This window comes from Lissotriton vulgaris, assembly GCF_964263255.1.
Source record: "Lissotriton vulgaris chromosome 8 unlocalized genomic scaffold, aLisVul1.2 SUPER_8_unloc_1, whole genome shotgun sequence".
Lineage (NCBI taxonomy): Eukaryota > Metazoa > Chordata > Amphibia > Caudata > Salamandridae > Lissotriton > Lissotriton vulgaris.
Window position 1 is genome coordinate 6617875 of NW_028240615.1, and position 13040 is coordinate 6630914.

Genomic DNA, 13040 nt, shown 5'->3' on the forward strand with positions numbered 1-13040 from the left:
GTACAATTGAGCGCGAGGCATTCGCTGTGGTCTGGGCACTAAAGAAGTTGAGACCATACTTGTTTGGGACTCCCTTCTTGGTTTAGACTGACCACAGGCCCTTCAGATGGTTGATGCAGATGAGGGGTGAGAACCCAAATTGTTTAGGTGGTCCATTTCCCTACAGGGTATGATCTTTACTGTGGAACACCGCCCTAGTACAGAACACGCCAACGCTGATGGTCGGTCCAGATTTTTCCGCCTCAGTGAAGAGAACTCCCAAGGGGAAGGGTATTTCTCCCCACATTTCAGCTGGAGGGGACATGTGTTAGACCTGGCATCATTGGCGTGAGTCTCCCTTCCATTTTTGACGGATTGCCTCCTCTGTTTTGATATGTTTTTGCTGGTTATATGCTTTGGACAATGTGCCACTGCTAATCAGTGCCACAGTGCAAGTGCAACCTATGTTAAATTAATGTACTGATTGGTGATTCCATGATTGGGTTATTTGCTTTACCTGTCAGCCCCTAGTACAGTGCACCATGTGTGCCCAGGGCTTGTAAATCAAATACTGCTGGTGGATTTGCAGCACTGGTTGTGGCACCAACAGAAGCATCTTGTAAAGTGTGTCTCAGGCCTGTCATTGTAAGGCCTATGTGCAGTCTAGCCCTGCCATGTCGACTTGGCAAGTGCACCCAGTCCCTAAACCTTCCCTTTGCTTCATAATAGACTCCCCTAGGGTAGGCCCAAGGGCAGGGTGCATTGTAAGTATAAGGTAGGACATGCTCTGATGTATGTAGAATGTCCTAGTAGTGAATTACAGCCATTTTCGTTTTTCACTATTGAAGGCTACCTGTTCTCCATAGGCTAGAATGGGCAGTTAGATTATTACATTCTTATAATCCTAACTGACTCAGGGAACATGGTAGACATTCGAAATTAGTATGCCTGAACTCGGAATAATAAAATACATCTTTTAGTAAAGTTGGTTTTAATATTCTGTGTTTGAAAATACCACTTTTAGAAATAAGGTATTTTCTTGCCTAACTGTCCAGGCCTGCCTCTGCTAGATTGTGTATTCCTTGTCTGGGTTTGTGAGTGATAGGGCTGGGGGATTCCAGGAGATAGGCTGGGGCAGCCTAGTGGTGAATAGAGAGATCTGCATCTAGATGGAAGGGAGGAGTTGCACCTGGAACCTGAATAAGGCTGGGCCTTCCCTCTACAATGCTGGCTCCACCTCCTGTGGCTTGTCTGATGTCTCTGCCCTGCACTGTGAAAGGAGAGAAGGAATCATGTCAACAAAGTGCTCCAGAGCTGTATCTTCCCTTCCCTGTGTTGGCTCCGCCTCCTGTGGGGTGGCTGATGTCTCTGCCTGCACAATGAAAGGAAGAAGAGAGTCATGTAAACAACGTGCTCGGGAACTGGTTTGGACTATGCAGAGGCCTCTCTGCCTTCAGAGATCAAAGGATTTTGGGGTATAAATATTGGGACCCTGATCCCAAGAAATTAGATCACTTCTGGAACAAAAAACATTTTGCCAAGGAGAAACACCAAGGAATCTGCAGGAGTGTTACTGCCCCTCTGTCAGTGTGCTGTTTGCTGGGTTGGTCTGCAGTGGTTGCTTCATTGCCAAGGAAAGGAGAAGGAACTTTTTAAGGACTTTCATCATCTACAGAATATTCTCCAAGGGCTTGAACTGTGCTTGCCTCCTGCTAAAGTTTCAGGGACAAAAGACTTAATCTCCAACTCCCCCTGTGAATTTCCTTGCTGGGAATTCTATCTACAGACATTTGCGTGTCGCTGGGAGCTGGAAGCGCGACGCATCAAGAGGAAGCGTGTAGCCGCCGCAGCTGAAATCGTTGCATCGCCGGAAAAGCGAGCCTTCGCCGCATCTTCCTGGAAGTGTGTGTTCATCGAAGCTGCCTGCTTTAGCATCTCCGGAGAAGCGTGACGCCATTGTGAGAGTCGCCATCGCATCACCGGAGAAGCGTGTCGCTGGGCCTGTCGGGGCTCCAAACTGCAGAGTCGTCGCAAGGCTGCCAGGGCGTCTACGCATCGTAATCACATGGTCGCATCAAGGGAGCCATCTTCTCGCATTGCAACCGGATCATCGCATCGCTTCAAGGTGCCATTTTGCCACTGCAACGACCCCGTAGGCCGAGAATCTACGCATCACCTCCACACCGGTAAGGATTAAGACGCATCTCCTACTCTACGCAAGCATTGAGGCACGACGCATCATTTCCCCCGGATCACGGAACCGACACATCTCCCCTTTTGCGAGCCTTTTGTTTACTTTGCGTTACGCATCCAGGTACTTTGTTGAGAACTTTGTCGCATTTGTCATCAACTTGAACTAAGTAACTTTGATCATCTTAAAAGCAATCTTAAGTGTAGTGTTGTGGATTTTTGTTGTTTATGGTCGTGTGTTAAGTCTATATAAAGAATACTTATTTTTTAAAAACCTGAGTTGTGTCCATCTGTGGTGTTTTCACTGTATTACTGTGTATATTCACAAATGCTTAACACACTGCCTCTGAGATACGCCTGCCTGCTCGTGCAAATCTATCAATTGGGTGGGCAGGGGTTATTAAGGAGTGTAATCCCCTTATCCTGATTTAGAAGTAAGGGTCCCTATTTGGACAAAGGTGAACACCATTGCCAAGTAGAAACCCCCAGATCTAACAGAATGCTATTGGGTCTGATAACTTGCCTTCAGCACTACCTCTCTGAGAAGCCTTTGTCTGTGATGAAGCAGAGAAACTGCTTAATCTTTACTTGGCATAAAAGTAAAATCCTAACACATCATGAATGAAAATGACAGACGTGCACAATTGATGCTCATTTACATTGAAGTGTTTTGAGACATAGTTTATAAAGAAGCGCAGTTACTGCATTGTAAAAGCATGCAGAAAACGAGTAGAGTACACATAAAATTGCTCGTTTGAATAACATACGTATGTAATTACTAATATTCCATGGTATTCTTACAGAGTGAATTAGAAATGTAAAAGTGATGACTCATGTGTGGAGCTATTTTTGAATAGTTTTCTGTAGATAATGATATAGGTGAAGAATTAAAACTAAGTGCAAATTAGATGACATTATGAACGAAAATTGAAGAGTTGCATATTACTATATTTGCTCATGTTAAAGTGTGCATCAACAGAGAAGAAGTAATGGTTTTGCACATAATAATCTATATGTATGCACAAATGTAATGTACCTAAAATGCAATTTATTTTTAAGACTTTGAGATAAGCTTACATGTTGGTACTTTCGAAATGCAGTAGTACGTTATAGTTACACATGCCGTTTACAATGGATTAACTTTTTTTAAACACCCATTAACACGGCAAATCGTGTCTAAGTATCATAATTCATAATGGAAATACATATTTGAATACTTACATTCTTGCTTATATCAGTCTAAATTGGAAAAGGCCTGCTTGCTTGTTCATGAAAATCTTCCTGTTTTCCTTTTGCTTTACTCTGTTTCCATGGGAGAATAACCTATTTGTCACCATATACCTCTGTCAATATATCCTCTACCTCCACTATCTCACTCATACCAAACCCCATTCCACTACTATGATCCCCAAGATATCCCTTTCTAGACTCTTCTCTCCTCTACACTCCTTACATCATCTCTTACTTTTTGTACTATTCAGATCTCCCAAAAAAGCCTTTCTAAACCCTTCCCTCTGACCCTTCCCTCTCCACCTTACTCATCCAAAACCACCTCCTACTGCTATGAATTCCCCCCAAAAAACAACTTTCTAAACCCTCCCCTCTTCTATCTCTCCATTATTCCTTTTCAATCCAAATAACAGGCTAACATGTCCACTGCTCAAATTAATTTCATATTTCCCTATACTAATTCCCCACTAATCATGTTTGGGTTCCGGAGTGGCGTGCTACCTGCCAAAAAGTGTTTCAACACTTTATCTGGGCATAGCAAGCGCTATATAATTGCAAGCCCTTCCCTTGTCTATCACTCCACTATCCTTTTTTAATACAAATAACAAACGCACATGTCCACTGCTCACATTAATTTCATATTCCCCGATACTAATTCCCTACTAATCCTGTTAGGGTTCTGGAGTAGTGTGCTACCCACCAAAAAGCGCTTCAACACCTCATCAGGGTTAGCAATTGCTATATAAATGCAAACCCTTCCTTCTGCTATTCCTCCACTATACTTTTCAATCCAAATAACCGACTATCATGGCCACCGCTCAAATTCATTTCATATTTCCCTATACTAATTCACCACTAATACTTTTTGGGTTCTGGAGTAACGGGCTACTCACCTGAAAAAGCGATGTAACGCCGCGTCAGGGGCAGTAAGCACGATATAAATGCAATTACAAATACAAATGCATTGTAATTGTATCTTCACAGGCCTTTCGGGAGTAGGCAAAACTTTCCTCACTATTCTTGATTTGGTTTAATTTGGCTGTCAGTCTGTTCCACCAAGTATTGAGATTTTTCCTGCTGTGACATTAGGCCTGAAGATGGGAACATGCCTTTATTATGGTGAATAAATGATCCATGAAACAATTTGATGGACCTTGGGGGTGGAAGAAGAGGGAACCTTTGATTTTACAGTAATGGGACAGTGTGATTCTGACCTAACAGTCTTGCAGCCTTTGAGTTGCATTCATGAGAGTTGACCAATCGATTAAATGTTTCTCTGAAATATGGCTACACCTCCATTCTATGCCTTTGGGTATTTTGGTTTGTTTGAGTGTGTGAGTTTGGAGCACAAGGTATGATTCTCATGCTTCTATGCTGAGGATGATGTCTGGATTGTTGAAAGTATTTTCAGCATGGTTTACTGCTCTCCTGCTGTTAATGACTCTGCAGTTCAGTGACGTTAAATGTGTTGCTTTTGTTCATGGGCGCTGTCAATATACTTTTTGTCTTCTGAGATCTTAAACAGGCTACTTTGATTATTTGTTTTGAAATTATTCATGTTTTTTAACATTTTGATAGTGTAGTATTTCATGGTTGACATCGCTATCAACAATGCTTCATGTTTCTGGGAAAGGATTTAGCATTTTGGCCCATTCATGGTCGAACAATATTCAAACAGGTGTCACCATTTCTACATTTCCTTTAGCACTTCTTGTCCTTTCACTGAGGCCTGGCACTGACAATCTGTGAGAAGTTATAATGTCAGCTGGGTCAGGTGACACCATATTTAAGACATCTCCTTCCATACCTGGTGAAAATCGACTTCTTGTGACCTCTAATTGAACCTGATTGTGGAGTGAAATATTTCTTAAGGCGAGAGATGTACCAGTCTTTAGTCAGCCACAGATTTTGCCTCTAAGTCTTAACATTCATAAGTCAAAACAGCAACAGTAAATATGCAGAACTCATATCCTACATCCATGTCCCAGATATGAAGACAGCAAAGGATCCCAGTTAAGGGAACTGGGTCAACCTTTACTTGGGTGAGCAGGTACAGAATCACCCCCTAGTCAGACTTGAGAAAGGGGCAGTGTGTCTGGACTAGAATCAAGCTGCTCTGCTATCAATCACCACATCACATTGGAAGAGATGGCAGTGGCCCAATAGTCTGTCTGACCATACTACAGGTCAGATGTAATCAAAAACAGAAATAGCATGGAACATTTCCAATGGCCTTCATGTTTGAGTTGTGCTGGTAGAATGACATCCCTCCTTTTAATATCTAGATATCTCTTTCATCTCCATAAGTCTTTTGCAGTTAAGGGAGTTTTGTGCTGATGATGTTGTTAAGTTACGAGTTTAGAGGGAATTGAAAGTGTTCCTTTTTACTCCTGGAAGTGCTAAATGTGGAGTAGAATTCTGTGGCTGAACGAACTCTACCATGGCAATGCGTTTGTAGAGAAAAATCAGCTGGGATATTTTACTCCGTATTTAGAGTTACCTCCTGAAATTGGGTATTTTCAGATCTCTCCAAACTCTAAAGAAGGCTCCATGTTTCCAGCGATAACATCTCTAAAGTTCTTGGAATGCATTATTACTCAGAACATTTCAACATTTCAAAATCAGATGCAGTGTGGAACCAGTCGGCTCTTGAGCATGTGTCTGAAAAATTGTATGAACCATCCCTGAAGCTCTTGTATAAATTGTAAAACCGGCTAGACTAAAAAAGAATCATTTCTTTGCCATCAATAGGCTTTATTACACCCCGGCAAAGATTGCTAAGTTTGCACCACTATCCGCTCCCAAATGTCCGAGGTGTAACTTTCTCAAGGCTGACAACATCCACGTCTTTTATGACTGTGTTTTTCTTAGACCTTTCTGGAGGAAGGTGGAGGATGTTTTAAGTGGTATTTTTAAACTAAACTAGAAATTAAGGTTAATCCCTCATTGGTAATATTTGGGGACGATGGAATCCTAGTGAAGATTTTCCAGCAGGTACATAGAGGCCTTTTGTTATATTTGATATTAATAGCTCAAAGAGAAGTCTGTAAGATGTGGAAAGGCCTGCTGCTCCCATCGTGTGATGATTGGTTAAAAACTGCATTAGCTATGGCACAAACAGACCAGGAGGGAGAAACTGAGATCAGGGAGAACATCTGGCAGACCATAATATCGTGGGGCAAGGAGCTGCGTTTGGTATAGTTTTGTCCCGGAATAACCTGGTCCTATGATTACACCATGCCTCCAACGAAGGGGGTGGGCCCGTGTGGCCTAAGCATATGCAGCGGCCGTTGGGCACCTAGGTTCGAATGTACGGCTTATCTTTGAGAATTGCAGATGTTTATTGGTAAGATGAGGATAAAAAAAACTAGATGCAGATGAAATTAAGTAAATAAGAACAACAGCAGAAAAAATAATTTTGCATAAGTTAACAATTTGTCAATTTATTATTACATCAATTATATTTCATAATGTACTTAAAGTTCAAATGTTTTATCACAGCTGCCAAGGTCGGAGAAAGTGGATCCTGTCCACTAGAGAAGAAATTAATTTTAAAGGGGACAGGCTTATCATTATCTCTTGAATCATGTGTATATCTGAGGACATTTTTTCCTCATATTTCTGAAGCAGGATTTAAGCTTCAAATACCTTGGGGTAGCTTCTCGGAGTGTTTCATCCCAGGAGGTGATAATGTAAATTATTCTAAGAACAAAAAGACAATCATAATGAGTTTTTAAATGTTAGAACACGTGTAATTAGTGTTTAAGTTGTTGCTGTGTATCACACTTATTCATTCTTCATTTCCCAACTTTGCATAAGTTTGAACAAAAAAGCCATATCATCTCACTCTCCATGTATAAGCTCCCAAAGAGTGAGGATGAACTACAATGCATTTTCTGGAAAAGACTATACTTTATGATTCTTCTTTTCCATCCTCTATTTTGAAAAAAAGAAGATCAAAAGTAGAAACGATAGGGCAGCATTTATAAGTAAAGATGAGATGTAAACCAGTGCTTATTGTGGTAACTGAAGAAAGAATAATTTAAAGAAGACACGCTCAATGCCATAGGAAAATACATTTTACATGAGAGAAAAGGCACGTGCTCTGCAATATAATGCACAGATGCCCTAATTCGGCTAACGTTGCACGCTGAAAACTTCAGCCTCTGCATTAATCAATCAAAAATCATTATTCCATTATTCTGTTTATAATATTCTGAGAAGTGATAAACCATAATTTGCAGGAAGTCATGGTAAGACACTCCTATAAATTAAGATCTCAATCATTGGATTGCAAACTGAAATTAATTAAAGAAGATTTGGGTCTGCATTTCATACTAATTTTTACAATAGTTATGTTTTCCTTAATAAAGTTCATCATTTTTCACCCAGTGCTAGAAATGGACAATGCTCACCTGGATATCTTGAAAATCAGTTTCTTCAGTTGATGTTGTGGGTCCTGTTTCCAGCTTGTTGCCTACTGTGTCACTATGAGGTTCAAAATTCTTCCGAATCTGGTAAAAGTAGAGAGAAATTTCTGTTAACGATTGTGTTTCTAGCTTTTAGGTTTCCTGCTAAAGTGTTTCCATCGTTAGTGTTCTGAAAAATATCAAGAAACAAAATACACCTGCTTGCTGTCTTCATGTTTTATCTCATATACCCATATATCAAGCATCATTTGCCTACACATGTTGCCAAGATGTCTGCAAGGCCTTTCCTAATCTCATGACATCTAAGAGAGTTTTCTGTAGGGATAAGAAACTTTTGTGAACCACATCAATCTGAAAAAAAGCTATGGCACGACAGGATGAACTCCTACAATCATGCTGCCTCTCTACTAAGTCCAACCCAGTTATTGAATGTTATACACAAAAGTAACTTTACCATACTCCACCCTCATAAAGTTACTACTTAACTTTACCGATCTGTAATACCCAAATGTAGTAAACTGAGACTAAAGCCTACGTTTACCCATTGTAATTTGGGGCCCTGGACTCTAAAGAAGTGGAACTGTATCTATTAATTTCAAGCCGGCAGTATCAACAATGAGGTGCACAGTTGTTGGAATAAATCTTTTCTTTATGGTTACATATAGATCTTTACCTAGAATGTTGACACGTGTAATGGCAAATGCATATTAGAGCAATTCTTTGGCTACTATATAGGAAACAATGCAGACACTATGGTCCCTTAGGAAACTCATATTCCTTTACATGTTGGCCAGCTGCAGTTGGTATCCTTTTGCTGGATATTGTATCCTTGTTACACTTACATTAAGAGTCCAAAGAAGGGGGGGAGGAGCTACGCGGGCATCCAAGATGGTCGCGTGAGCAGAGAGCTCCTGAGACCCGCGCCGCCCTTCTTGATCTATCCTGCAGATATCCTGGTCACTTCGACGGGCTTTTGAAGTGCTACTCACACTGATACCGTCAATCCTTTTTTGGTCGAGATCGGACCTCGGGGACCATTTCTACATCGTCTCCAACTTTCTGGCCTAACCCCCGATGCGACCGGGGTCTCTGCTGCCTAGTATGGCCGAGCTGTAATGAAACAACAACGTCTGCCTGGCATCTGCCCCACCGGTGGTGTGCCACTTTCACTTTCGGTTTCCAGCCCTCTCGTCTCTGACTCCTTGGGACCTGCTACTGTATCCTGGTCTGCTGCTCTCACTGTGAGCGCTTTCTTTCTTGGTGCCGGCAAGGTGGCCCGTGGCATTCTCTCGTGAAACTAGACTTTTGGGGTTCGAGACTCGTCACCACCCCGCTGCACCCGGGTGTCCCTGGCTGGTGCTGAATACAACATGGCGACGAAACCTGAGGCGGAGAAACGCAGGAAGACCACTACTCGCGGGGGGTCGATCCAGTCCAACATGATCGAGCGCTATACCCAACCGAGAGGTTCCCCCGGCGCTGCCAGTCGTGGCTTGGAGGACCCGAAGACTGACATGTCGTCTTCCTCAGAGGTGTCCCTTCAGGACCTGTTGGCCGCCATTTCAAGCCTCAAGGCCGATATGAGTCAACAATACGAGGCCATCGTGTCCAAGATAGACACGGTGGCGGTGGATGTTACTCTTATTCGAGCCGATTTGGCCAAGACGAACGAGAGGGTCAAGGCATTGTACTTAAAGGCATCGAGTTTGGTGACGGACATGGCGGAGGCACAATCCGAGATAGGGAATTTGCGTTCCTCACACGACCTTTTGCTCAAACGCATGGAAGACTACGATAATAGGGCCAGGCGGAACAACATACGCTTGGTCGGAGTGCCGGAAGACAATGGTGCCGCCTCGATCTATTTACTGGTCGAGGAACTCATTGTCGCTAAACTCGCTCCCGCGGGTCTCAGCAAGTTTTTTGCGGTTGAGCGTGCCTATCGCTTCCCAGGTGGTCAGGTGAAGCCAGGGGGCCCTCCGAGGCCTATCATCGCTAGACTGTTTCACTTTCGGGACAGAGACGCTATCCTGCAGGCCGCTCATAAACACGGCCCGTTAAAGTACGATAATAACTCTGTCTCGATCTATCCTGATTTCACTCCCCAAGTGCAACGACAACGTTCTGGTTTCCTTGGAGTGAAGCGTCGTCTGAGGGATTTGGGACTGAAGTACGCAATGTTGTTTCCTGCTCGCTTGCGGATTGAGTTCAGAGAACGAGCCTATTTCTTCGATCAGCCTGATCGTGCTAGTGACTGGTTGGACTCGTTGCCGAAAGATTACACCGAGAGTGGAGGCCCTGGCGGCGCGGAAGGTGGTGCGACGGCCCAGGTTTAACGTGGGCCCCCAGTGGTACGACTTGAGACTATGAACTTTATAGAGTAACCTATATTGTATGCTTTATGATTGTGCCCGTGGTGTTGCGGGTACGGGTGGTTTCTCCCTTCCTCCTCGGGGGGTTCTTTGTGTAGATCAGATGGGGCGACAGGCACACTGCAGTTTGGGGTGGCTTTCTAGTCAGCAGGGGTGCAGGGTGGGGGGCGTTGTAACGGGTTCTTGGTTGGGGGGTGGTTTGTGGGGATTTGGTTGTGTTCTATGTTTTCTGTTATTTCTCTTTATTCATGGTATATTACTGATTGCGAGTATTCTGGATCTGTGGTTATGGGAGGGGGTTGGGTTGGGTCGTTCTTCCTGGGATGGGGGGGGGTGAGATGCAGGTTCTTTCTTGGAACGTCAACGGTCTGGGTGACAGGATTAAACGCGGTATTGTGTTACAATTTATAAGGCGCCATGTCCCTGATGTCGTGTTCCTCCAAGAAACCCACTTGATCGGTAATGCCTGTAAAGCTCTTGACCGTCGGGGCTACAGATTGGCCGCCCACGCTGGTTTCACCTCCGGGTCCCGGGGTGTGGGTATAATGGTTAAATCCTCCCTGGCCCTTGAGATTGATGATATTGTCCTAGATGATCGGGCCGATATGCTGCTGTCTCCGGGAGATGGGAGGGAAAGCCAATTGTGTTAGTGGTTGTGTATATTCCCCCGGGGCTGCAGGCCACCACGTACGCCGATCTTGGCAAGACTCTTCTTGGTCTCCCTGATGGTCTGCTGATCATGGGCGGAGACTTTAACTCCGTGATGTCTGGCGAATGTGATCGACTGCCCCCTAGAGTTCTGCAGCAGTCCCAGATGTGGCTCAATGATATGACTGAAACTTTTGGTCTGGTGGATGTTTGGCGTTCGCTGCACCCTACCCAGACGCAGTACACCTTCCACTCTGGTGCGCATGGCAGCCTCTCTCGGATAGACTACTTCTTTATGCTGGCCTCTACCCTATCTTTGGTACGGGAGGTTCGTCATCTCCCCCGGGGTATCTCGGACCATTCCCCCTTGCTGATTAAGATATCTGTGGGTGGTCTTTTTGGTAACGGAGTTCCCCCTGTTCCCCCCTGGCACTTTCGGAACCCCCGGCTCCGCTCAGACTTGGTGAAGGCTGTTGACTGTTACTTTGATGACAATGTGGGTTCAGTGACCTCCCCTACGGTTCTCTGGGAGGACTTTAAAACAGTCATTCGGGGATCTGCACTGTCTCTTATTGCTGCTGAACGGAGGGCTAAGAGGGAGGCCGTTCTGGCCCTCGAGACTGAAATTACAGCGCTTGAAAGTGAGCTGGGTGGGGATGACACGCCTGCGCTATTACACACTTTTGAGCTGAAACAGGCGGATTATAGGGCTTGTGTTACCGATGCTGCTAAGTTGATGTGAGCGAATCAATTGGGCCGGCTGTATGATGTGGGTGACAAAGCTAGCAAACTCCTGGCGTGGCTGGATAAGGCTGAAAGAGCGAATCGCGTTGTGCCCGTTATTGTTCGCGAGTCTGGTGAAAGTGTGTCTGACCCCGGTGAGATTGTTGACTGTTTTGTTGATCATTTCCGGAAGGTTTATACCCCGGTAAGTGATCGTGATGAGGCTGATTCCCGCTTGCTGTTGCGTGATATAGCTCTTCCTTGTGTCTCGGAGGAGGAGGGCCTGGCTCTGGAGGCTCCCTTTACGGTGGATGAGATTGCCCTTGCTATCAGATCTCTGCGATCGGGCAAGGCGATGGGGCCCAATGGTTTGCCCATCGAGCTTTACAAACTTTGTCCGGACAAGATGGCCACTCATCTCCGCAACATGTTTCTAGACGCGTTCGAGGCAGGAGTCCTTCCGCTTGAACAGCGCCTAGCTACTATAGTGGTCATTTATAAGGATGGCAAGCCTCGTGATCGCTGTACCTCCTACCGCCCCATTTCCCTGCTAAATGCAGAACCTAAAATCCTGGCCAAGGTTCTGGCCAATCGGTTGTTGACGGTGATTTGTGACCTGATCCATCCGGATCAATCCGGCTTCATACCGCATAGGAACACGGCCCTTAATCTGCGTAGGCTTCATGGTGTTCTCACGAGAGCTGCAACTCTCACGGAGCCTGTGGTGGTGGCCTCCCTAGACGCTATGATGGCTTTTGACACCATTGAATGGCCTTATCTTTGGGCGGCCCTCTCCAAGTTTGGCTTTGGCCCTAACTTTATTGCGTGGGTCAGGCTTCTTTATGAACAACCGCTGGCTCAGGTCGTTGTAAATGGCAGAAGTTCTGAACCCTTTCCGTTGGGCCGCGGCACCCGTCAGGGATGTCCGCTTTCCCCGCCTCTATTTGCGTTGGCACTTGAACCCCTTGCGGCGTGGCTCCGGTGGGAACCCTCGATTAAAGGGATCCGGTGGGCGCCAGATCTAGAGGATCGCGTCTCACTGTATGCCGACGACATCCTTCTTTACTTCACTTCCCCTCAAAAGTCCTTGAACGTGCTCTTCGACGTTCTTACATCCTTCGGTAAGAACTCCGGATTGGTCATCAACTGGACCAAATCCTGTGTTTATGTCATAGCCGGGGTTCTGCCGCCATTGCCTCGTAGGTTTCCAATTTTGGTGGCGGATGACGGTTTTAAGTATTTGGGGATTTATGTCTCTACGGTTTCTGCGGTGCGTTATGAACGTAATCTGTATGCTCCGCTCCGCCGTCTCAAACAAGATGTGAGGCGATGGCGTGAATTGCCCTTGTCTCCGTTGGGCCGAGCGGCGCTTTTTAAAATGATGTCGCTCCCCCGGTTTCTCTATGCGTTGCAGAATTTCTTCGACCCGGTCCCTGCTCGCTACTTTTGCGAGATCGAAGGTTTACAG

General features: G+C 45.0%; 1 protein-coding gene across 1 annotated transcript in view; it reads right to left on the reverse strand.

The window, feature by feature from the left end:
* Nucleotides 1-5069: 5069 nt before the first annotated feature.
* LOC147672963 (uncharacterized) overlaps nucleotides 5070-13040 on the reverse strand; it is a 50788-nt gene continuing 42817 nt past the window's right edge. Inside the window, exons 7-8 of the mRNA XM_086947855.1 lie at nucleotides 7815-7913; nucleotides 5070-5243 (exon numbers count right to left, since the gene is read on the reverse strand). Coding sequence (XP_086803981.1) covers nucleotides 5070-5243; nucleotides 7815-7913 — 273 coding nt within the window. The remainder of the gene's footprint in view (nucleotides 5244-7814; nucleotides 7914-13040) is intronic.